This window comes from Psittacula echo, assembly GCF_963264785.1.
Source record: "Psittacula echo genome assembly, chromosome: Z".
Lineage (NCBI taxonomy): Eukaryota > Metazoa > Chordata > Aves > Psittaciformes > Psittacidae > Psittacula > Psittacula echo.
In genome coordinates this window covers 100,390,606-100,417,260 of record NC_137742.1, presented here as the reverse complement: position 1 = coordinate 100,417,260, position 26,655 = coordinate 100,390,606, and the positions used below count along the sequence as shown (strand labels likewise).

At 40.0% G+C, this 26,655-nt stretch overlaps 2 protein-coding genes across 2 annotated transcripts in view; both read left to right on the top strand.

Annotated features, from left to right (window-relative positions):
- The window catches only part of PKD1L3 (polycystin 1 like 3, transient receptor potential channel interacting), a gene marked incomplete at both ends in the record, with an annotated part of 40,925 nt that extends 25,534 nt beyond the window's left edge, over positions 1-15,391 (top strand). Inside the window, 16 exons of the mRNA XM_080638392.1 lie at positions 243-442; positions 563-789; positions 1,321-1,534; positions 2,776-3,004; positions 3,500-3,731; positions 4,165-4,261; positions 5,686-5,826; positions 6,506-6,691; positions 7,534-7,861; positions 8,322-8,455; positions 9,337-9,464; positions 9,826-9,986; positions 11,552-11,762; positions 13,047-13,148; positions 14,236-14,367; positions 15,266-15,391. Of these exons, the coding sequence (XP_080494518.1) occupies positions 243-442; positions 563-789; positions 1,321-1,534; positions 2,776-3,004; positions 3,500-3,731; positions 4,165-4,261; positions 5,686-5,826; positions 6,506-6,691; positions 7,534-7,861; positions 8,322-8,455; positions 9,337-9,464; positions 9,826-9,986; positions 11,552-11,762; positions 13,047-13,148; positions 14,236-14,367; positions 15,266-15,391 (2,848 nt within the window). The remainder of the gene's footprint in view (positions 1-242; positions 443-562; positions 790-1,320; positions 1,535-2,775; positions 3,005-3,499; positions 3,732-4,164; positions 4,262-5,685; positions 5,827-6,505; positions 6,692-7,533; positions 7,862-8,321; positions 8,456-9,336; positions 9,465-9,825; positions 9,987-11,551; positions 11,763-13,046; positions 13,149-14,235; positions 14,368-15,265) is intronic.
- A 396-nt stretch (positions 15,392-15,787) lies between these two features.
- Positions 15,788-23,374, top strand: GCSH (glycine cleavage system protein H). Its single transcript, XM_080638252.1, has 5 exons — positions 15,788-15,909; positions 19,716-19,795; positions 20,965-21,028; positions 22,567-22,698; positions 23,271-23,374. Exons 1-5 carry the CDS (start codon positions 15,789-15,791, stop codon positions 23,366-23,368), a joined length of 495 nt encoding a protein of 164 aa, XP_080494378.1. The 5' UTR covers position 15,788; the 3' UTR covers positions 23,369-23,374.
- Positions 23,375-26,655: the final 3,281 nt, after the last annotated feature.

Genomic DNA, 26,655 nt, shown 5'->3' with positions numbered 1-26,655 from the left:
ACATCTTATGTGTAATTTCCCTAACAATTTATATAGAAACAGTTAACGATTAGCTCACCCTCCATGGTGAAAGGACATAAGTAGCTATGACCATTGAACACAAATTCAGTCATGATATTTGGTAATTTCTCATAGTTACTAATAATGTGTAGAAGCATGAACAGGTCAGGACCCTGAACTACTGCATTATTCTTCCCCCTCTTTTCTAAGTATCCATTTGATTTCCCTCTCCTCCTTCCCAGCAATCTATTTTTCATGAAGACCTCCAAGGGTTTCCAAGACGGACACATCTGGTACTCCATTTTCAGCCGCTCCCCACGCAGCTCCTTCACAAGAGCCCAACGCGTGTCATGTTGCTTCTCACTGCTTCTCTGCACCATGCTGACTAGCATCATGTTCTGGGGAGTGCCAAAGGATCCAGCTGAGCAGAAAATGGATTTGGGTAACACCCCTCACCATTGCTTGGACAGGGAACTAGAGGCAGCAGAATTTAGAGGCAGAATAGTTGAACAAATTGGTCCTGGGGTTATTTTTACTCATCCCCTCCACTTGACCTTGACAGGAAAGATCGAGTTCACATGGCAGGAAGTGATGATTGGCTTTGAGAGCTCCCTCCTCATGTTCCCCATCAACCTGCTCATTGTGCAGATCTTCAGGAATGTACCATCCCGGCCAGCCACACACGGGAGAGAGAAGAAGCCGGGAAAGAATGGACGAGTGTCCCCAAGCCTATCTCCCACCTCACAGGTCACCCAGGCTGTCTCACTTACTCCAGAGGCTGTCATGAAGGTAAGTCACTGTAGCTGCTCCCTACTGAGTCCTGCACTGCCCTCTGCTGCCATGCACTACCCGATATCCCCAGTTTAACAGCAGAAATCTTCCATCAGATGCCTTCAGTTTGTCTGAAGCGAAAAGCCAATTATTCACTGGTAGTGCAAAGCACTCATTTACCCATCCACATGGGCACATGTTAAGATCTGCCTATTTACATTCCATCCCTGACACAATTATTATATGCAACCAACATCATTGTATTCAGGGGTTAAGGCAAACATTGAGCAAGACAGTGGAGATAAAAGGTATCAGAGACTTCATCTTTCTCATCTTAGGTCCTCAGGCAGGTAAGCTGTACTTCTGAATGCTGTCCTGCTGAACTCGTTGAAATCTGCCTGTCACATCCAGCTCTGTAGGATGTGCTATCCCTATCCATTCTGGAGATTTGAGCAATTAGTTCAACTCCCAGCCAGTGGTGCCTTCAGATCACATTAGCATAAGTCACTGCAGCCAGAGTTACTGCTGTGTTGCTGCTGTCTTTTCTAGGACATAAGAAGAATTGCCAACTCACTCTGTAAAGCCCTGAAGATTCCATCTATCACTTCAGTATCAGATGTTGGAAAATCAACTAACATCAACACACTTCTGGCGTTGGTTGAGGACATCATCTGCCAGCAGAACAGAGCTAAGCAAGAGCTTTATGATGAGAGCAAGAAGGATGACCGTATAATTGTCACATTAGCTGCTATGGATATACAAGGTAATCAACAGAACGTGACATGCTTACTGAAATTTTTGTAGTGAAAATGATGGTAATCATAGAATCACAGAATCACAGAATGGTTTGGGTTGGAAAGGATCATCAAGTTCCCACCCCCCTGCCATGGGCAGGGACACCTCACACTAAACCATGTCACCCAAGGCCTCATTCAACCTGGCCTTGAACACCGCCAGGGATGGAGCATTCACAACTTCCTTGGGCAACCAATTCCACTGCCTCACCACCCTCAAAGTAAAGAACTTCCTTATATCTAATCTAAACTTCCCTTGTTTAAGTTTTAACCTGTTACCCCTTGTCCTATCACTGGATGTCGGGACCCAAGTTCTTCTTACATTCTGACTCAAAGACAAATACGGAATCACAGAGTAGTTGAGGTTGGAAGGGATCTCTGGCGATTGTCTAGTCCATAATCCTGCCCAGAGCAGGGTCAGCTGGAGTAGGCTGCCCAGTCAGATGTTTAATATCTCCACAGATGGAGACTACACCAGTTCTCTGAACAACCTACTCCACTGTCCAACAGCCCTCACAATATGGAAGTTTTTCCTTATGTTTAGACAGAATTTCCCATGTCTTAAGTTTTGCCCATTGCCTCTTGTCCTTTCACTGCACCATTGAGTGCCCAACTGAGTAAACACTGAAATCTCCATTCCTATGCTATGGAATTAAATGTTAGCCACCATCCAGTCTTGGGAGCAGGATCAGTATCTAATAGCAAATAGACTCACAAATATCAGTTGTTTCACAGTCTTCTTGTTCTATCCTTTTTTCCTTCTTGGCCTTGTGCTGTTGTTCCTTTCAGTCTGACTCTTAACTTAGGCATTCATTTATTTTCAACTAAACAAGAATATATGAGTAAACAATCCCACTGATTTTATTAAGACTCACATTTGGCTTTTCCAATGAGCGTAACAAGCTACTAATTGAACAGGTAAACTATGAACAAATTAACATTGATCTTATCTGACTTCTCTGTTAAGGTTTAGGATCTCTGTCTAACTAAGTTGCCTTCTGGCAACGCTTCCAGCTCATTCCAGCAGAAAAGAATTAAGCTCTACTACTAAAGCTGCTTTTACATATCCCTTCAAATGGTACTCTTCACTTTGCCACATTCATAATCTTGAGCTCCAGTTCTGCTACTCTTTGTACTGAATGGTTATTTTAATCTAGGAATAGCTATGCTGATTTTCTTTTAATATAAAGAAATAATTTTTGGCTTGCAGAAAAAACAAGAAGCCCAACTCCAGAGAAGGGAATGTGTGAGCGACTGAAATCTAGTGATTACAATCGCTGCTTGTACATGCAGCTCCAGCATGTAGGGCTGGAGCTGGAATTACTGGGGCCCCATAAATTTCAGATGCCTCAGAGTTACACACAAGCTGTTTGTCAGGTTCAGCACATGAAGAACCTCCTGGAGAACCGGATCTGCTCATCAGCGTCCATCAGTGAGAGGTAACCTAGTTCTCATCTCGTTCTCAGAATAAGTGAATTCAGGTTGTAAATTCAAAAGTGGTCAGGATGACAGATGCTTAATATGTGCTAGAAAACCATTTTTATAGCTGTAGAAACATATTTTACTATTATACTATTGTAGGAGCAACAAAGAAATGTTGATGCACTGTGTACTGCATGCAAAAGCAATAATGAAACATCATCACTCTTTGTCATTTTTGCCACCAAAATGGAATGTTACAATAAAATGCCACATGCTACTAAAGGGCTGGGATAATCACTGAGCTCCAAAGTCTCAGTAGTCTCTTAAAAGGTCTGGATAAAGACAAATTAATAAGCAGACTAAAGTATTTCAGTGAAATACAATAATTAAGCTGGAAGTATTGAAAACAATAGCACTAACTATCTCTCTCTGGCCTTTATATGGTGATCATAAGAGATCTTGGCTTCTGTTCCACTGCAAACTGACTTTTCCTCTTCTGGTTGACTCTCAAGGCTGTCCCTTACTCCAAGCTCCTCCAGTGATGGCAAGAAAAGTTCTTCTTCCAAAGGGCTGCCCTGGTGGTTTGTGTTCATTGCTTGGTTCCTTGTTGCAGCCACCAGTGGTGTTTCTGGGTTCTTTACCATGCTCTACGGGCTGCATTACGGCAAGGAGAACTCCATCAAATGGCTGATCTCCATGGCCATCTCCTTCTTGGAAAGTCTTTTCATCACACAGCCCTTAAAGGTGAGTTCCTCAGAAATACAACCATTGGCCATTCTATCTATCATTTCAGGAAGACAAGTGTTCTAAAGAACCACAGGACTTAACATGTAAAATGAGAAGTCTTTGCCCTTAAAACAAGAGCGAGTAGGGGGTTTAGAGGGGTCTGTTGACTTTTGCTGCTATTCACTCCATTAGTTTCATCTCCCTTGTTTTGTCAGAGTTTAAAAGGCAATGACGTTTCTGATCAGGGACAATGTATAATATGGCAAAGTCAGTTTAACTGGATGAGAGCTGTGCATTGTTCTCTGGTTTATCAGCTTCAACTGGATGAGTTCAACAAAGCCAAAGTACACTTGTTCTCTTGCAGTGCCTGGATCCAAAGGGATCCAGGTCAGAAATTGAGCTTCTTCATATGAAATGGCCATATGGTGAGTATATAGCTAATTCTTTCCAGGTGCTGGGATTTGCTGCCTTCTTTGCTCTGGTTCTGAAGAAGGTAGAACATGAGGATGAAGAAAACACAGCTGTCGATGGGCCTTTAGCTGCACCAGGTAACTGCCTATAAAGTGAGAAATTACTAAAGGGAGTGTTCTGCAAACTTCTGGGGTACTTTATGCACAAATATGTGACTCAGCTCAACTGAGAACTTCACCGTTTGTCTTTATATACCTGAATCTTAGCAGAAATCACTAAATCCACAAGAGCTGTGATTTCTATGTGCCTACCTATTAGCGTTCCCAAGATCAACATGGAAGTGGAAACAAACCTAAATAACTAGTTTTGTGCCAGTTGAAGAACATACAAAGAACATATCCATACCATTGTACGCTGGATAAATCTTGTAGAACACTTAATGGAAGAGACCAGAAGGTGAAAAAGATTTATGAACATAAGTTCTGGATCAAAAGAATAATATCTTCTTGTTTATCCTTTTACTGCTGTAAATGCACATAGACACGCACAATCTCCCCTAGCCTTGTTGTGAGATTTTCCCTTTTACTAGAGGACATAGTTGCTGCTAGGATACCCAGCTCCTTCCTTCCCTGCATCCCTGGCTTGCCTATGTCAGGAAAAAAATATTCTCCTATATTGTTTCATACTAGATCAAGAATTGTACAAGAGTTGTAAATCATTTTTCAGAACTTACAAGAATTGTAAATTCTTGTACAAGAATCACAAGAATTGTAAATCACTTTTCAGGCTGTCAGTGTTCAAGTAACAGCTAGAAAAGAAAATAATAAAATGTGACAAACTGACTGAAGCCACTATAATAAAATGAATGAATTAGTGCTATTAGTATGCAGTAACCACGCTTAAATATTTTACTCTCACATCAGATGTAAGGAAAAACAGATATACAAGGAGGCTTGTTTTAGTTCTGTACAGACATCTCAGCATTCATGTCTGTAACTATTCCACAACCTAGTGAAAATAGACATGTGATGCAGCACAAAATACACTCTTCAACTAGACTGGCAGATCTTTATCTGGCAAGCATATCTAGAAGTTCCTCTCAGGGAAATTTCTCACCTCCTTTAAGTCTTTCATGAAAGTTCTCAGTTCACATACTTTTCCACAACCACAATTATCTGTATTACTCCATTTAATCAGTGGATTCTGCAATCACAATCATGTCTAAAAAAAGCTAACACCAGCAGACAGGAGTCCTACAGCACAGCAAAGAATCCTGATATATGGCTTCCTCCCTGATCAGCCTTAGGCTCTGAATACATCATCTTCTGAGATGCTCAGCCTAGAGATAGACTGGACTGCATCTGCTCCTAAACCTAACACACTGTGTTTGTGAGCTCCTTTCCTCCTGTTTGCCTTACTATACTAACTGTTTAAATCACATTCCCTGCCTTCATAAGGGAAAGCGTTAAAGAGAAATGTTAACTTACAATGTTAAAAGAAACAAAAAGCAGGACATAGACAATCTGTTGACTAATTCCAGGGTTACTGCTCTCACCCACAGGGGATTCACACCCTCTCCTCGGAGCCCGACGGGACAGTAGAAACAATATTTACCTGCCACCTCCTGCAGCTGATGTGGAGAAAATGAAAATCAGCTGCCTAAAGGAGCAGAAAGCATTTGCCCTCATCAGAGAAATCCTAGGTATTATCCATATGTTATCTTGATGTATTCAGTAGTATTCATTGGTATTTTTACATTAGTGAAAATATTGTTCTCTTGGGTGAAAAAGTTTTGGCATATCTTTAGCTTTCTTCCAGACATTACAGTGTAGAGACAGCTGTTCAGTGGTAGCTGGAGCTGAAGGGAGGTGAGAGTATTAGCTGGGTAGCTGGAGATAAAAGTGTGGCTAAGACTTGATTTTATGATAAAGAAACAGATTACACTTGAGGTTACAGAAGAGTTAGAAAGAGGAGAATGAGGAGGTCAACATTATAAGAAGTTGAAATAAAAAAAAAAAAAAAACCAAACAAAACAAATCAGATGGAGGCCATCTTTCTAAAAGCAGAGAGTATCTACAGATAATGATTTAAATCCCAGTTTTACTTCCTCTAAAAACAATGGAAAAAAATTACCTCAACTTTACTTGGAACAAAGTTAGACTACTCATTTTATTTACAGTTGCCATTCCAAATGTGATATGCTTAAACTGCAGCACATTGAAGTAGCTTGTGTAAATTCATTAGTACTGGTCAGAGTCTAGCAAAGCATCTCCTTAACCTAGTAAGTTATGATAATAAGCAGTAACCATCTCTGCAATCTCTTCTGAACAGCAGTATTAAATCTGAGCTCACATGCATTGTCTCTTCTTGTTTTTTTCCAGCCTATCTGGGTTTTTTATGGATGCTGTTACTTGTTGCCTATGGGCAGAGAGATCCCAATTCCTACTACCTAAACAAACACATTGAGAACAGCTTTACAGATGGATTCCACAATGTCTACAGTTATCAGGATTTTTTCACATGGGCAAACACTACCTTGGTCAAAAATCTTTATGGATCATATAAAGGTGCAGAGTCACACTATTTCACTTCAGCTTGCCAGATTCTGAAACATTATCTTTAATACATATCCCTTACTTGCACATGCATATTTGACTGGAGAAGGAGACGTGAGTGTATAAGGCTAGGATAGATTCTTATAATATGAATATTCATGAATTACAAAAACCCTACAGCTTGATGCCAAGTTTAATGTGCTCTGATATTTTCCTTATATTTCATATAAACCAAAAGTTCTGCACTATAAATTTTTACATACTTTTTGCAGATATTCACATATATGCCTCAATTTTACATGAGTTTCTTCCCGTAATCCAAAAAAAGAATGGCAGACAGGTGGCTCTATAAAGCTTTTCCTCAGGAGAGCTCTGTTTGCATCATGCATTAGGTCACTGTGAAGGCTAATTATACAATATCCCTGTGTTTCCTTAGACATACCCAGTAATAAATATGGCCCATTTTCCAGCTCACATTTAAGAGTAAATACTGAAATACATTAGCAGAGCTGTTTGTTGGCATGACAAGCACTGACATACTCTGGCCAAATGAAAACTGCGTACTGGTACTCTGCTGTGTGATTCAAAGCAAGTCCCTTTTCCTCTCCAGGCCTCACTTTCCTTCTGTATAAAACACAGGTAGTGATACTGACCTCTGTTACATATGGATGTAATCTAAGAACTCAGTTCAAATCAACACAAGGGCTTAATTTTCATAACTATTTTGCATACAGTGTTTCTCAGTAAAGAATCTATAGCAAAATGTTAATGTGCCAGCAAATCATGAACGAAATTAAGAAATATTAGTAATTCTGTCATATTGCCAGTGCTGCTCTTTTCCATCTCCTGTTTAGGATTCATTACAGATGGCAATTCCAAGCTGGTGGGTAGTGCTCGAATTCGTCAAGTAAGAGTGAAAGGAGACACCTGCCCTATTTCTCCCAAACTCCAGCATGTAATTCAGGAATGCCATGCTCCATATTCCACAAAAACAGAAGATACATCAGTTTATGGGGAGCGCTGGAACACTTCAGTTGTTGATAACTCCTCTGACTTGAGCTCAGCATGGCAGTATCAGAGTCAGTCCAAATTGAGAGGGCAGCCCAGCTGGGGCAAACTTGCCATCTACAGAGGAGGGGGATATGTGATCCACCTAGGAACTGATCCTAAGAATGCCTCCAGGTATCACTTGTATTCTTGTAAATTATTGGTATATCTGCTGTGGTGTCAGTGATGCTCTTTACCCTAGTTAAGATTCATTTCAGATTGCATTCTGAGTTTTTCTGCTATGCATTGTGCTGAATATTGTAGATATTACTGTGGTGCCATCATTGTGGTTTATGATCCTGTCATCTTGCTCCACGGTAGGTAACAACCAGAATCCCAACTCAGAACCTTTTACGCTTAACCTATATGAGGTAAATGATTGGATACCTGAGGCATCTCAGGTTTAGCACTGGCCAATATCTGCTACCTGTTTCTCCAGAAGAGCCAAAAAGAAACCTACACTAATAGTAAAAATATCCCCTATACCCAGACTTGATAGACCAGATGTCCTCTTTAAAATCTTACCTCTGTTTTTCTCTGTGAGTATATCCAAAAAAACCCTATCCTCCATGTGATACTATACATTTTTATGCAGAATTCTCCAGTACCTTTTCAACAACGTCTGGCTAGACACCTTCACAAGAGCAGTATTTGTTGAATTCACAGTCTACAATGCCAATGTGAACCTGTTCTGCATTGTATGCCTGATGTTTGAAACCAATGCTTTAGGTGAGAACCTTTTGTAAGTTACACATTCCTGAACACAGCAAGCAATGCACCTATAGAGGGTAGATTTACATGTTCTCAATGTTTACCTACTTTATTCAGTAAACAGAAGTGTTTTAATAAGTCTACTCGTAACAGAATCAATACAAAACTTACAAGCCACTTAGGAAAATGTAGTATCACATTAATACAGACCATAACAGAATATCTTATGTTTACTTATGCTGTGGTCATCTGCTGAGGAAGAAAACATACTGAAACTTAATTTCCAGAATTTACACGACAGGAACAAGAAAAATTATGTTTACCAATATTTCAGCTAATCAATACAAAATTAAGACAAAAAAGTACAAATAACAGTCTGTCTTTTTTGTTCCAGAAGACTTCTAATATATAGCTGTGTAATCATATAATACATAACCTGGATACAACAAAGGAAATAGTGAAACTAGACTCTGGTTTGAAGGCATAGAAAAGCATTAAATCTGAGCAGTAGCCCCTTCCACTATTGCAAAATGCCCAAACCAGGCCTCAAAACTGAGCCCAGTGTCTTTTGAGAATGAGATTCAGATTTACATCTCCAGCTTCTCCTCACTTCTGTATTTGTAGTCCAATCCAAATTCAGCCCTGCTGAGATTGCTGTCATACAAGAAAGACTAGCACTCTAAAAGCCATCAACCGAAATTCTTATTCAAGGAAAATTTAAAAGAACACTTATAAGGCTACTCACATAATCAAGTATGAATCTTAGTTTAGTAATTGGATTCAGTCTCACACTGAAGTGAATGTGAGTATAGAAGTCTTACTGACGAACTGAGCTGTTTGAATGAAAACAGAAAGATGTAATTAACAGAGCACCAAGGTGAATGTTGCTTGTTTTTTAGGGGCCTTCTTCACAAGCGCAGAGCTTCAAAGTGTCCAGCTTTACCCATACACCAACAGTCTCCACATCTTTGTGGTTGCAGCAGAAGTAATTTATTTCCTCTTTATTGTGTACTACATGATCATACAGGTGAGGCCCAATAGAAAGGTCAGTTGATAGCAACATCTCATGTCTGGTTTTGATTTCACTTACAAAAACTTTAAGGCTGTACGTGATTTCAGGAGCACTGCTGTTGACTTGTTTCAGTGGAGGTGAAGTCTTGACTTCAATGGAAGATTGAATCAGATACTGTATCTGTATTAAATAATAGGAAGGCAACACTTTATTTGGATGGAATGCTTCTTTTGAGAAAAATAATGAAAAGATAGTGTAAAATGTAGCTTTATTGATGTGCAACAGTCTGCTTTCCTGCAGAAGGGACAGACCTGCAGAGGCGTCTTGTATGATACACAGACACAAGACTGAAATAGCAAAGCTGTTCTTTTCACAGGGAAAACTGATGAAGACTCAGAGATGGAGATACTACCAGAGCAAGTGGAATCTCCTGGAGATGACCATCATACTGATTAGCTGGAGTGCTCTGTCAGTGTTTGTGAAGCGGACAATCCTTGGGACCAGAGACATCAGCTACTACCAGGAACACAAAGAGGAGTAAGTACTAATGCTATTTAGTGCAATATTTGTTGGTGCTACTTATGCAGAAACAATTCTATTTTTCATCTTCCCAGACAGCAGCTTGTCTGTGCTAGATAATGCTACCCCATATGGCTATGTTCATGAAGCATGTAAGTATTTCTGGGCTTAGATGTGTGTCAGCAACAGGATTTTCTTCTGATACTGCTCTAATAAAATGCAGCAGACTTGAGCACCAAGTCCCTACCTTAGCTGCTAGTTTCCCATCTATCTGCATCGCACTCTTCCCAATCAACAATTGCTTAGAAGACAGTAATGGCCTATTAAATACAGAGTGGAAAATGGTAACATCTGTTAAAAAATGTTCAACACAGGAAACAGATGACAGAATCACAGGATAAGTTAGGAAGGAAAAGACCTCTGGGGGTCACAGCCCCAATCCCCTCCTGTGGAATTAGATCAGGTTTCTCAGCGCCTTGTTTGGTTGAATTTTGGGTATCTCCAAGGACGGAGGTTCCACAGCCTCCCTGGACCCCTGTTCCAGTGCTGAATCACTCTCACTGTGGGAAATAAAAAAACATGGTTTTTTTCATGTCCAGATGGAATTCCTCTTGCTGTAGTTTGTGGCTGTTGTCTCTCCTCCTTTCATTGCACATCCTCTCTATGAACACTGACTAGGTATTTACAGACTATAATCAGAAGTCTTACTTAGCTTTCTTTTCTCCATGCTGAACAGACCCAGCTCCAACATCCTTCTCTTGTCCTACATCCTGACTCCCAACCAGTCCAGTGGCACTTTACTGGACTCTATGTCCTCCTTGCACTGGGAAGCCCAAAACAGGACTCAATATTCCATATGCCACTTTGTAAGTGCTGAATGAAAGAACAAACACTTCCCTTAACCTGACAGCTGCATTCTTGCCACTGCAGCATGCATAGATCATCTAGGCATACGTCATGTCCTGTATTAGCATACAACATTTATAAAATCTATTTGTGGTCACCTCTGTTGTAAAAAAAATCGTAAAGCACAATGTGCTACCTTTATAAAGGGTAAGTAAATATTACCAAGTTTCTTTCAGCTAACACAAATTCAGCCACAGATCACAGTTCTGACCTTCAATCTTTTACGTCTTACCTTACAGTAGCTTCTCACACAACTGGTTGGAAATTGGCTAATCCTGTCACACCTAGTGCATCCCCCTGCATGTTGCTGCACAACACCATCCTCTCAGCTATACATGCACAGAAGAACCTATCTATCTTTCTAAAAGTCAGGATTCTGATAGGAAGTTTGCATTAGCTGGCTTTAAGCTGTGACTTGATAAAACTGAGCAGTACTTGGGCTACAGCCTAAACCCTTTCTCAGCTCTAGCTAACACTGATAAAAAGCTCTGCCATGTGTAACTGAAATTTTTGTGTGCGCACAGCAGGAAGTACAGATGGGAACATTGAAGCAGGAACTCAAGTTAGCTCGCCACTGGAAACAAGGACAGAGTGACTGGATTTTCCAGCATACTCATTCATGCACTTAAAGGCTTCTGTACGCAGGGTCTACTACATCTTTTCTTTTTTCTTATCAGCTGCGTAAGCTTTAATGAAACAGCAAGAGCCGATGCAGTTCTTGGCTACCTGATTGCGTTCCTAGTGCTTCTCTCCACAGTGAAACTGTGGCATCTCCTGAGGCTCAATCCTAAAATAAACATGATCACTTCAACACTAAGGAGGGCGTGGGGTGATATCTCTGGATTCATCACTGTTATTGCAATCATGTTCCTCGCTTATTCCATTGCTGTGAGTATCATTGTGGTTTCTGTTGTCTGCAGTCTGTATCCACGTACTGTCAAGTTAATTATTTCTGAATGGTGAAAACAACACAGCTTTGAAAATTTAAACTGAATAAAGCTGCCTATCTACATCTTAGGTTAGCAGCTTGGAGCCCAATTCTTTAGTACGAAAACCAAACACTGAGATGAAAAAATGGATTATCTCAGTGTAATAGGTGTGACAAAAAAAGGAAGTATAGAAAAATTTTCTCGATAAAGCCTAAATTTGGGAGAGTGCAGCAAGTGTCATTTTCTATTTGACTAGTTTTCAAGAGGAAATAATTATTTTTCTGCCTGTTTCAGGAGTACTTATGCAAATAAAATGGTATTTTAATTCTAACAAGATTAAAGAATTGTTGGATTGTAACTGTTTATGTATATTTACTGGTTTAGCTGAAATGTTTTGTGCAAATGTTCTGGCAGAGTGATAGAGGAAATTCAGTACATTTCAATTGCAAAATCTCTGGAAATGTGGAAATCATCTGAGCCAAATCCAAACTGTCCTATAAAGGGCAGTCCTGTGACAAATGGGACCTGCTGCAGCCTCACACTGCCTGACTTCACATTCCTCATCTCTCCCTCGAGCATTGACACTTTAGCAACTGAGTAGCTTTAGGCACTGGTGTAGCCACAGGCAAAGCAAGTGATCAGATCAGTTCCACAGCAAAGCCTGTTGTCACATCATGCAAATGATGAAGCTGTAAAAAAAGCGGCAGAGCGATGGAGAAAACGTGAGACTGCAGCAGCCCTCATATAAATCAGACACAGTAGGCCTGCAAATTAAGAAAATAGCATCTTGGTTACTGAGGGCAAACAAGAATGTTGCCTATTTGGAATGATCTACGTGCTGAAAGGTACGTGTTTGTGGCTACGATTAATTTGGTCAATTACGCATGGATAAATCTGCTTCATGGAGGTAGGCTAAAATATGACGTTTTGTCATGTATTTGCATATTTTTTTACATATATAGTGGGTGAGCAGATATGACATTCTTGTAGCCATGATAAAAGGTCTTACAGTTAAACATAGTTCCGGAAGCGTAAACCCAGTTCTTGGTTCTAAGCTAGTCTTCTGTGACCTTATCTGGTGTTTCCCCTGTTCATAAACAAACAAAAAACCCCTCAAACTACAGAAAAGCTTCATGGCTCTGATAATGAGGTGGGATGGCTTCCTCTGCATACAGCAGTCATTAGCTGATTTTGCAGCAAGGACTCAGATCGTGACACAAGGTGTGTCTTCTTCCCTCTGCAGACAAACCTGATATTCGGCTGGAAGCTCTCCTCTTACAAAACTCTCTTTAATTCAGCAGAGACCATGGTCAGTCTTCAGTTGGGAATCTTCAACTATGAGGAGGTATCACCTATAATTTTCAAAGTTTATCACTGTATAATTGGCATCTCAGCTATCAAATGTGATTTGACCCAGCAAATAGAAAGACTTTCAGTTAGTGCTAGAAATTAATCTAATTTTGGAAGCTCCACAGCTTCCTAAAGCTTTTCTCATCAAGACAAAGACCCCCGGCAAAATGTATCTCACATCCCATTTTGAGTATCAGTCTCAGATGCAGAATGAACCTTGCATTGACAGAAGTGCTCACATTTTAACTAGATAGGTTACTTATTGATCACAGAAACTTTTCAGTAATTTCCTTAGAAAGCTACGGACAGAAATGAACACACACTCACGAGCTTTCCAAGAAAGGCAAGGCCTTCCACAAGGGAACTTTACATTTGGTTTTATTATTCTTGAAATTTCCATTAAGTTCTTTCAAACATTACAATGTCTTTCGAACAGCTCTTTGTGGATTAAGCCAGTTTACAGACATCTCTGACTCTGAAGTCCTCCTTGGCGGACGCTTTTATACCACAGATAAAACAGGGTATGGGTAGCTTTGAAGATCAGTAATTGGACACAGTTTTTCACATGTTCTTCCCACTGATGTTGTTAATAATCAAAACATACTCTTAGGATATGGCTTACATGCAAATTACAGGGTTTTATTTTTACACAATGCTTAGTTTATGTCTGTGACAATCTGACTGGGCTTCTTTGTAAAGCATACAAGAAAATAAAGTAAGAGCATACAGAGATTTCATCTATACTTCGAAAGCTGAAGCATGATGGAGCTGTTCTGTGCATAAACACGCCTCCAGGCTTGTCAACCCTTCACTTGAAACTTTCACACCAACACAATCAAATGCAAATTCTTAAAAAAAAACCCCAAAGATTACCCATATTCACATATCATAGATATAAAATATTCTATCAGCATAGGAAAGTGACTAGAGAAGAAAATGCATATACATAATACATCTAGTATAATTAGCCACGAGGATTTTCAGAGAGACAAACTCCTTACTGTGTCTTAACTGCTTGTATGTATGCTTTTTGGTTTCTTTTTACAATCAATGTACAATGTCTTACATTATGAATACTATAGGTCTTGGACTACAATCCAATTTTAGGCTCCTTCTTGATTGGATCCTGCATAATCTTCATGACATTTGTGGTACTGAATCTGTTCATTTCAGTGATTCTGGTTGCTTTCAGTGATGAACAGAAGCACCACCAGGTATGTTCATCTATGCTCTCCCTTTGTGTTTAACATTTATTGCGCAGTGCTTACTCGTGATTTAGGTATTCCACCATTGGATGAAACCCTTGTAAACTCAGTCCAACTTTTAAGAAGTTACTCATTTACTTATAAATCACACTTCAGGTTTTCCAGATTTACGCTGTCCATTCCTGTTCAGGCAAATCCCTGCTCAGATTCAGCACAAGATCTGATTTGTAGCCTTCTGTTCACTTATTAAATCCAGCAAAAGTCTTAGACTTGTGCCTGGCTCCATTGAAATCAGTGTCAAAACAGACATCTAAGTCCATGAGGACTTTACAGCTCCTTTTAAAGGTGTCGCTGTGTCTGACCCATTTAAGCTATTGACAGCACACAGCAAAATCCAGCTTAGTACTCCAGTACTGTCCAAAATTCCATGTTTTAAATAAAGTCAAGGGAGATGAAAACAAAGGACACAGACAATAGAAAACAAGATTTCTTTATTTTTCTCATTTACTTCATCCAGCAATGTTGGGTGGCTCACTGTATGTATACACCACTAGCTGTATGGTAGCCACTAAGGGAACTCCAGGCTCCTGTAACCAGATTTCCATGGGACTTGGCAGACCCCAAATTTCCTCACCTAGGTTCATAGAATCCCAGCACAGGAGGTTTGAAAGGGCCTCAAAGCTCATCTGGTCCATCTGGGACTTTTGTCTTGATAAAAATACTGGCATGATGTTTTGCTTTGGCAGTTACTCATAGTTGTGGTTTAACTCATGCTTTGCTGGAGTGAAAGTTAGCTTATCTCACCTCAAATAGTGATCTTCTCTTATGGCATTTTCCTGCTTTAGCAGAGGCTGTATTCACTTCTGGTCTGTGTATCTAAGTAACTTACTTCTCACTGTTATTTCAGGCTTCAGAAGAAGAGGAAATTGTTGACCTAATGCTAATGAAACTTTTCAGTTTCTTCGGGATTAAATGCAAGAAGGAAGAGACACCAGTCACCAACGACCAACTGGAACAACCTGCCAATGATTAAATAATAATCACATAGAAAAGCCACTTTGAGGGTGGAAGATTTACTTTTTAACTACCAGCTAAAGTCGCTTGACTTAGGTTACCATAGCTCGTGACTGAAACGTGGTATTCAACCAATAAACCATAGTTGACATGTTATTTAGGAGCATTAGCTAAAAAATAACGCTAAACCTAAGACAAAGCGTCGTGCGTGAGCGTACATTAGACTTGTATTTAATAAACACTGAGCGTTTACTGCACGGTTTGGGTTAAAAACACCCTCTTTCCACTGAGTAAGCTCTAACGGAAAATGGCGACCCCCGTAGACCGCTGCCCTGAGGGGACCCGTAACGGCCGCCCCTGACGCGCCCCCGTAAGGCGGGCGCCGTGCTCGGCACCGCCCCCTCGCCGCGGTGAAGATGGCGTTGCGAGCGCTACGGCGAGTCGGGCCGGGCCTGGCGCCGCGCTGCCCTCGCCTGTCGCCGCCGCCGCGGATGCCCGCGGCTAGGAGGCTGGCCACCAGCTCGCTGGTGCTGTCTGGTGAGCTTTCTGGGGAGCCGTCGGTCCCGCTCTATCAGAGCTGCCAGGAGGGGAGGGTGGGCTGCGGTGGCAGCCGGGCCGGCCGTGTGGGGAGCGGTGCCACAGCCGGTGCGGCCTGAGGTGAGCCCCCCGCTCGGTGCGCGGAGCAGCCCCAGAGGTCGCTCTCTGCCTGCGCGGCCCCGGAGAGCACAAGTGCTCCGTGTGCGGTGTGCACGGAGCCTGCGAGGAGCGGGGTGCTGCATCCCCCCGGGGCTGCGGCCGGACATCTTCACCCCGGGTGCCGGTGTGGGGACCGGGAGGGCCCCGCAAGATGGCTGAAAGCCGGCGAGGGCTTGTAGCCGCAGGCGGCAATGAGATCGCGGTTTCACCTGCCCCTGGTGCTGACACCCTCCCGGTGCCTCCTCCCCTGAGGAGCAGGTTCGCCTCCGTTAGTTGGCAGGAAACTTTTAACCTCCTCTCCATGCTGCAGCAAAAAGCCAAGTGTCACTTTCCAACCCTAGCCAGGGTGCATTGCGGAGCGAGCATGGAGAACGTGAACTTGACAAAGGAAGCGGGTAGCTTGTCAAGCGGAAAGCAGGATCCTTGTCTGAGGAGCATCAGTAGCAGGACCAGAAAGAGGCACAGCCGGGAGGAGGAAAGCCGGCAGCAATTAGTTTAGGTGGGCTGACACGGAACCTAAACTAGGGTTTTAGGGCGTTGGGGCTGTTTGAGCTAAAGAAGTTTGGCTCTGCCTCAGCAGCTCCTGTGCAGCACAGCTACAGAAAGGGTAAGGCAGGAGATGGGGTTGCACATTGGTGCTTGGTGTGATTTTGCACTTAAAGTAGTTAATTCTGAAGGTATCTGCTGCTGTCAAAGCTCACTTTGAATGAAAGTCTGAAAAATAGTCAGTGGTACCGCAGCAAACAAATTCTGAAAAGGTAAAGAGGACAATATGCTATAAAAGAAATGATTGCCACTAAGAAAAGGTCATAAATTTCCTTCCAGATAGATTGGAAGACTATCTTTTTAACTGTCTTCTGCACCAAGTGAGAGAAATGTTATTTATTAGTCACCACTTGCAAATTGAGTCAAAATCTAAGCTTTTTCCACTATTCTAATTGTTTAATATACCCATTGTTTTTCTATAGCTATAAGTTGAAGCAAAACCATAAACTGTGTTTTAGGCAAAGAGGAAGAATGTTGTATGCCTCTTTGTAGAGGTGTGAGTTTTATGTATTTATGAAATACTTAATAGAGGGAGGCTAAGTTAAATGAGGGTCTGAATTCAGAATGTGCTGGTTAAGCTGATACCAAGGTCCTGTTGAAATGAATGAAGGTAGAGTAAATTTTGCTGCTTTCCTGGAAAAGAATGCTCACAGAAGAGACGTGGTGTGCTTTGACAGTTCATATTTGTTTAATTTTATTTATTTAGTGAGCTGATTACATAAGATCGAAGGTCAGATTTTGAGATTACTTATTAACTCTTTAATTTAACCTTTATTTACAGTGGTTTTTTTGCATGCTTAAAATCGTTCAAGTCTAACTTTTTAATTTGTCCTACAACGAACTTCAGTGCTCATCCAACTGTTGAGAATGTTTTACCTGCTCTGTTCTGAACTGATCATGGAAGTCTTCTGGTTTTCTTTTTTTATTAATTTTTTTAACCTTGACTTATAAACTAATCGTATGCTTTATTGTTATCCTGCATAAAAAAAAAAAAAGACAGTGGTTGGCTTCTTTGTGACATGTAGTGTCACAGATATTCAGCTTGGTTTGAGATTGCGTCATTCTCCATTCTTACGGTTCATTACTCATTTCCAAAGAAATTCCTGTGGGTTTAATGTCTTGACCTAAAACGATTTAAGACTTTTGATTTCTTCTATTTATTAGAATGTATCCTGAGGGATTTTTGTAGGTAGAAATAGCACTACCTGAAATTCTCTGGGGTTTTGGAGTGAGGATTCATTGGAAAGTACTTAATATTTGCATTTTACTCTAAATTTTTTGTGTACTATACTTGCAAAAACATATATTGCTCTACTGTAAAACTTGGAGCATCTTCAAAGATAAACCATTTTACCTGAGACTTACTTCTCTTAAACATGTTCAGACATAAATGAGAAGATCACTACAACTGAAACAGCTCAAAATATGACTGACTTAGAGAGGAAAGATTGTAGCAGCTCTATAATGAGATTTTCTGTTTTCCTTCATGTTTAGACTATGCAGAAGGATTTGCACAAGTGTAGTTTCTCGAGCCAGCATAAGGATTCCAGCCTAGAGGAGGAGCCTGAGAGGAGAATTTGGAACTCAAGAGAAGTTCCAGCTGTGCTATTCTGGTGCTCATCACACAGAGAGCTCTGTTTAAGTTGTATTCTCCAGCTTCTAGCACATCCCTTGCCTGATTGGATAGGTGCTACAAGTGAAAATTAAAAATAAGTTAATAAAATGGGGGGAAGTTCCATGTGGAAACCATGGAACTGAGAAAGCAGACAAACCAGGCTGAAAATGCTCAGAGTAAGAAAAGTTTCAGGTAAAATGTCAGTGAGAAAAATGTTGCCTATTTCATAGAATCATGAAATGGTTTGGGTTGGAAAGGACCTTAAGATCATCCAGTTCCAACCCCCTTGCCACGGGCAAAGACACCTCACACTAAACCATGCCACCCAAGGCCTCATCCAACCTGGCCTTGAACACCGCCAAGGATGGAGCATTCACAACTTCCCTGGGCAACCCATTCCAGTGCTCACCACCCTTACGGTAAAGAACTTCTTCCTTAGATCCAATCTAAACTTCCCCTGTTTAAGTTTGAACCCATTACCCCTTGTCCTGTCACTACAGTCCCTAATGAAGAGTCCATCCCCAGCATCCTTGTAGGCCCCCTTCAGATACTGGAAGGCTGCTCTGAGGTCTCCACGCAGCCTTCTCTTCTCCAGACTGAACAGCCCCGACTTTCTCAGCCTGTCTTCATACAGGAGGTGTTAATTCTTCTGAAGTTTCTCCGTATGACTTTATAGGAAGAAATTCTAATAATAAAAGCTAGTACAAGCTGCCTCAAATGTTATAGATCTAAAATACACGTAGAATTGCCAGATTGCTGTGAAAAGACTGAACAGGGTCTTAATTATGCTGATTTTAAAACTATACAGAATAACCATGGTGTTCTCATGGTAACAGTAGTAACAGCAAGCGCATTTTCTTAAGTTGTCCGGATGAGTAGCTTTGTTAATTTGGTCTGTATCAATTTGCCTTAATTTTACACAGATCTGTGACAACATTAAACTGGGAGAAATAGACTCTATAGGAAATGTCAGGGGAGGGAAGGGAATCGACCCCTTTTGCTAGGCTGCAGCTTTTTTACTTCATGGCTCTGTAAGTACTTTGAACTAGATGCTATAGGGCTGACAGTTACTAATGCATCATTAACACTGGCCTTCGCTGTAATAATAAAGTGGTGTCAGAAACAAGCAGTAAATATGCTTGAAAAGCCATGATGCCATCATAAGAATGAGTACACATATGCTTCAGACTTAGACTTTTGTTTGAAGTAGAACTACTCCTTTCGCTCCTGTGTTTTATCAGTCTCTAGATGATTGCATGTCGTAGAATACTTTCAGCAGAACACCTAGTGAGCTTCTACTGCATCACTAAGAATGTCACGAGCAGAACAAAATGCTTCTGTAAATTTTATATCCTGTTTTACAAGAAAAACTAACAAAATTGACCTCACTAAAAAAACAAGCACAGTTTTGACAGTGCAAATATGTTACTGTATCTAAGTGAGCAATGTCACTTATTTCTGAAATATCAAGTTTGTTTCATTTTAGCCCGCAAATTCACAGACAAGCATGAATGGATATCTGTTGAAAATGGCATTGGAACAGTAGGAATCAGCAATTTTGCACAGGTATCGATCCCTCCCCCTTTACCCAAGTCTGCAATATTTATTTATGCATACCTGCTCTTGTCCTTGCTCCTTGGACAGTTTTTTTTACTGTTTTTTACTGTTCTAACTGCATATGCTCTCTGTTAGGCATGATTTTTGGACTTGGATCTGTCACATTTTTTGTGAAGTGAATATTGCTTCAGCATCCTGATCAATTTTTAATCATTTCAGATTGAGCCTATGGAGAGCTGAACTTGATGAGAAATTCAGTGGTTCAGCAGCATTCAAAACCCCCTCTATTACCTGAGCTCTTACAGGCCTGGGAAGTTTGTGACTACATAGCGGATATTGTGCACATTTTACGTCAAATTTCCATTGAACAGGAATATGATGCAATCCCTCTGGTTAAAGAAGAATTGCAAATAATAGTACAACATGGCATATATGTATTACTCTAGGTTAGGAATTCCTCTGGGTTGTTTTGTACTCGTGCAAGTACTTGATTTGGAATGGTCACAGGCAAATTCAGGTTAAGATTCACTGTATGTGAAACTTCAGAAAATGTTATGTGAGAAGCTATCAGTGAAGTGGAATTAATGCTTTGTAGGACAAGCAGCATTTCCCATGATCTCTGTTTTTTCTAAGTAACACTAATACACTGTAAGATCTCTAGTCTTTTGTGAGATAGGGTACATTTGTCAGTGAAGAGGCAGGTGCCTGTTCTGGTTGAGCTGATTCTTGTGGTGATAAGGCTCCTCATTAGGTCTGTCAGGACAAACTATCTAGCTGTCCATGTCTCTGGAGAGGAAACACTGCATTTTCTTTCAAACTGCACTGGAAGTAACAAAAAGGGTATTCCCTCCAATCGCTGGGAACGTTGTCCTTTAAAACAGTCGTTACTTTAGCTGGTGTGAAGATCAGTTGATGTATATATGCCTTGTAACAGCCTGTGGGTTATTAACACTGTAATAGATGAACAGTAGTTGGGCATTTGGGTCATAATAACAAAGCATTCTTTTCCAAGTTAAATGTTGAAAAAGAAAAAGTGGAAAAATATGTATTCCTAAAAGAATGAGAACTAAATTTAGAGCCAGAGATTACTTATATACACGTTCTAGAGCTAATGTATCAGGTCTCTCCTATGTATAGTTTCTTTAATATATGCTTTGATGCTTTTGTTTTTTTTTAAGGAGGCATTAGGAGATGTTGTTTACTGTAGTCTTCCAGAAATTGGGACAAAATTGAGTAAACATGGTAAGTTTTTGCTCTAATTTCTAATGAAGTAAGTATTCTAGTCATCCCACTCACTCTTTGCAGAGATTAATTTTATGAAGTAGTCTTTATGGTCATTAATACCATTACAAATCATCTGGATGCGAAACAAATCCAGGTTATTTCTACAAGAGAGCTTTATTTCAAATTCTCACTGTCAGACCATGCATGGTAGCAGAAAATACCTGCTTATTAAACTGTGAAGAAATTATTTTAAAAATATTTGAGGTTTTTTGGTAATGATTTTACCTATGCTCTGTTTTTTAAATATTTATGCTTTAATTTGGACTTGTTAATGTTCAGGCTGGCTTGTGGTTCTGCATTTAGGCATTTCATGAGTTGTACAATGTGAAGCATCTAATTGGTATCAAGCTGTAATTTTTCTATGAACATACAGACTCAGTAATTTTGGGGTATCAACTGTAATCATAGGTTTTTGCTCATTAGCAATGTAAAAATTGTTACATTTTTAATCATTCAGTTGTGTAGTTTTGTACGTTAAAGCAGGGTGGGTACTAACAGGTAGAAAATAAAAGCCTATTCCTGTATTTACAGAGAGCTCTTTCGCTAGTATATGAAGAAAAGGCGGTCATTAGCTTTAGAGATTGCAGAAAAAGAAAACAGAGTTACTGTGGTAAAGTAGCAGGCCTCTCTTTTGCCATCCTACTTGTGGAATAGGTTCATATAGAACTGTTTTGGCCAAATCTAGTACATCACACTGAATGGTGAAACCCTAAACAAAAGGTCTTTTTGTTTAGGGCTTTAATTAACCAACTTGTAGTCTTATCTGAAGGAATTTCTTTTCCATTTAGATCTTTTCTACTTATTCTGGCTTTAGTCTAATTCCAAGCTTTCTCAGAACATGTTGTTCTCTGATTCCTCTTGCTCATGCCTATCTGCTCTTGTGACAGCTCTGTGTTCCTCCAGCCTCTGTCTTGTTTGCTTGTGGCTTGGAGTTACTCAGGACTAACACTGCTCCAGGCATTGTTTCTGTAACTGACTACAAAACAGAAAAAAGGGGAACAGCAGCTGGGTGATTCCATCGTGGTGCTTGTGAATACTAATGGGTGTTTTCTGAGTGCAAATGTAGCACTCAATAGTGTTTCTGAAACAAAACTGGCATTTCTAGTGGCTGTGTCTATTTTGTAACCAAATTATATATAAAAAGGTTTGAATTGTAGTGAGAGGGTTTATTTAGGTCTCTTGCCCCAAGAGCTGGAGGTGGTTCCTTCTAACCTGATATCAAACCATATGCTGCAGGGCTTTAGCCAAAGGATCAGACTACATGTAAGAAATTTCCATCCCTTCTGTAGTAGCCAGCTAGCTACTAGCATGACAATAAAATCTAATACTGGTAATTGTTGTCACAAAGTTGGTGACTTCAATCTCTGACAGTTTTCCTTGCTCAAGATCCAGACACTGTTCAATGGCTGGGTCATCACCAGAATGTCTGACTAAAAAAAATGTGAAATGCTTTTTATTTTTCTTTAAAAAATGTTCCACCATATTCTGTGTTTCAGATGAGTTTGGAGCTTTGGAAAGTGTGAAAGCTGCTAGTGAACTCTACTCTCCTCTCTCGGGAAAAGTGACTGCAATTAATGATGCCCTTGCAGATAATCCAGGGCTCGTCAATAAATCCTGTTATCAAGATGGTAAGATGTCATTTTTTATCTTTGGATAATGAATGCCACCTGGGATCTTGCTAGCAAAAATGTCTCTTCAGTTCCTAGTTCTTTCTGTTTAATGGTGTGAAGATTTAAATGGAATATATTGAATACAGTTCAAGTGCAATAGAATTTAACATGAAAGCATTAGTGTAGTCTGGTCTTTGCTGGCACCTGTTTTACACCGCGTTCTTTTCAGACATAGACTGTGGTTGCATTTAAATCCATTTCCCTTCATCACATTCCTTTTTTGCTCTTGTAGCAGCTCATGATACCAAGAGGTCAGGCTGTCTTTCTAGACAGTGTCTCCTTGATGCCACTGTCAGACAGTACTAAATTAGACAGCTGGTCTGGCTTAAAGGCCATTTCTTATGACAGGTTTTTTTGTTCATTTTATAAAAAAAAAATATTAAAACATTGTTTTGCCTGCACAAGAAATCTTGTTGATTGTACCAGTGTTAGAGGGCTTGTAGCCTACTGGGGGCACTTTTCTAAGGAACAGACATGAATGAATCTTTCTTGTAGGATATTAGCAACTGTTTTTCATTTCCTAACTTCAGGTTGGCTTATCAAGATGACTGTGGAAAACCCTGCTGAACTTGATGAACTGATGAATGAAGATGCCTATGAGAAGTACATAAAATCCATTGAGGACTGAGCTGGAATAATGAAATAAATCCATATAAAATATTTCAATGTAGTTTGTCATCAATCAGTGAAGTACAGAATATCCAGTTTTGGCAACCTGAAAAATCCCACTTATAATCCCTCACGTATACAGTGCCATAAATAATTACAGTGATAAAAATGTTTAACATCTGTATAGCTGCAAGGGTGTTTTATTCTCTCTGATTTATGTAACTTCAGGATGTTCTCTATAATATATTGGGAAACAAAATTTATTTGCTAAAATACATACTTTCCAAGAATTATTTGACAATCAAGTTTATTAACAACAGCCTTAATATGGTAACAACTGGACACATGACTGTTCTCATAACCTGGACTAGAGCTTTCGTTGAAGTACTTTTCTAATGCTCCCAAGATACTGAAAAGGGGTGTCTGCCTAGCCTCCTAATATTTTTCCTAATTATAGTTGCAGAGATAATACCAAAAAAGAAACTATATCAGCTACCTCCTTGCATGATTTTTACTTCGTTACAGAATTTATTAATCCTTTGTTTTCCTCTTTCACTGTACTATGTAGTCAAATAGTTCTTCCTTAGAGGCAGAAGGTATGGTCCTTGTCTTCTGATTTATATACTTCCTTAGTACACAAAACTCATGTGATGATAGTTTATCAACATTCTAGAATGGATTGTTCAGGCTGTATCTTTTTTGTCTAGTAAATAGTAAACACTACCTATGTCACAAGTAATTAAGGAATTCTACATTTTTTTTCCCTAGCAACTAATGATTTCAGAAGGGTAGATATTTGTGGAAATTGTGTGATCAGTCATAGTTTGACATGTAATGGCAGACACATGTAATGTGTCTGTCAGATCCAGTCGTCACACTGCTGTAAGGACATTACGGGCATGCAGCTGAAACTTTCACTTGGCAAACCATTAAACTGGAGCAGCTGATCCCAGTAGATACAATAGTTAATGAATCCACAAATGTGCCTTCAAAGTTGCTGTGACATCTAAGGCTAAGGTTGAGTTGTACAGAACTGCACTCCAGGGAAATGTAATAGTACAGCAGAGTTTTGGTCTAAAATTTTTGTTCCACAATTTTAAAGTCATAATTAGAAGCAAAGCGCAAAACGGGAATGAAAGCCAAGTATCTGTAAGTTGATCTAAGAGGAAGGAGGGGAATGTTTAATCCATATAAGACAACAAAGGCAAAATTCACATTCCTTTGGAAGTTCCATTCAAAAGCACAGCTCTTTTAAAGAGCAGAAATACACTGCAGGTTATACAGAAACCTTTCTAATATGTAAAAATGTAGGGCTTTATTATGATATGAGGGGATGTCAAAGTGATTGATGTTTTTTTCACATCTGAGGGGCTGACTTTTCCTACTAAAGTCACAGATAAAAGCCCTGCCAAGAGATGCTCTACTGCATATTTAAGATAAAACTGTCTTATCCATAGGAGTTAAACTGCAAAGTACCTTAAAGGAGAGAGCAGGTTTAGCTGTGCCAGAGGAGTCCTGGCTTGGCAGTGTTGGATAAGCAAAAGGCCCCAGTAAACCTGGTGTAAATGCTTTAAAAACTGCCAGTACTTATCCATTATTCACAGCATCATGCACTATTTATTGTAACAGGCTGAGAGAGCTGGGAGCTTGATCCTGGCCTCTTTACAGGCTCCCTGTGTAAGCTTGAGTCTTTGACCTTGCTGTGCACTTTCCGAAGGGAAAGGGAAAGTTTGTTTCTAATTAGGCTGAGTGCAGGCAGATGGAGGTAGGAATGCATGAAAATGTTTCTGTTTGATACTGTTTCTTCTACCTTACTGTTTCCAACTTTACTAAAGAAATAGGCCCTTCAGTCATTGCCATATAAGGTATGAGACTTGTGGATCTGCCTTTAAAGATTAGAGCAGAGCATTCTAATACATCTTAATACATTTTTTTCCCTCGAAGTGTTTGTATTTCCTTTTGATGAATTAAATGTGGAATAATAATTTCTGTACTCCCCTAGGAACCTGGGAAATAGTAAAAACTTGCAAATGTGATCTCTTCCTCAGGCTTTGCCCTGTTCTGTGTATTAGCAGTGTTTATGAGACTCGTGATCAGTCATAGTCTGACATGTAATGGACCCATGTGTCTTGTCAGATCCAGCAGGCACACTGCTGTAAGGACATCACGGGAATGAAACTGAAACTTTCACCTGGCAAACCATTAAACAGAAGCAGCTGATCCCATTAGACTTAATAGTTAATGAATCCACAAATGCGCACCCAAAGTTGATGTGACATCTAAGGGTCAGGTTGAGCTACACACTAATGTGGCTAAATGACAACTTCCCAGAGAAACCACCTGAAACAGAATTCAGCCTTTCCTTCCTGGTGCACAGTTGGAGAATGGACTTCATTTGCTTAAAGAGAAGGACCAGGAGCCTCTCTATCCCTGCTGCTTTTAGTGTTCTTATATGACCTTAAAGTGATCTATTAAATTTCCCATTTCCTCTTAAAATGGGAACAATAGGTGCTTTTCTTGTGTGGTTTATGCCAAGAGCTCAGGTGTTCTGCAGTTATTTAGGCTGAATGATGTCTATTGGTGCAAGTATTTGTCTCTCTTTCTACAATTCACTCAAACTGAGTTATGCTGCCAAAAGCATGTGTCTGTTCTTGTTTGATGTATGCTACTCAAGCAGAGCTCCTAGCTGTCAAACAATCCCATAGCCTCACCACACTCAGCAGCAGCAGGAAGCCTCAGATAGGCTAATGTCCACTGCATGGAGCCAGACTCTGCAAGAGCATGAATGCAAACTTGCCAGTTGAATCCGCACTGAATGCCTTTCCTCAGAGTGAAAAGATGGAGTGAATGTGCATTAGCTTCGGTCTGTGGCACAATTTGAAATGCTTTTCTATAAATCATAGGGAAGAAAATCAACGTTGTTCACCAGTATGTGCTCCTACAGAAAATGAATAAAGGAGATGAGTTTTACAAAATAACCTTTTATCTGTGACCTCTTAAGTCTTCGTCCTGAGCTTAAGAACTTAACACTTACAACTACTGAAAGCTAAATGTTGCAGACTCAGTAGAGGGATTGGTTTTATGGGAAATTATGTTTTACTTACTTCTCCTACAACCAATAATTATGTCTCTGTATCCACTAGGGGTTGATTATATCATCACCTTTCTTCTTGCCAACACTTCCTTTCTGTACCACAATTACCAACCCCTTTATCTCTCAATATATCTAGCTGCATAATATAAACTAATCTTAGAATTATTTTTTTTGTATATTTATTCTATTTTCTATTTTATCTATATTTAGTT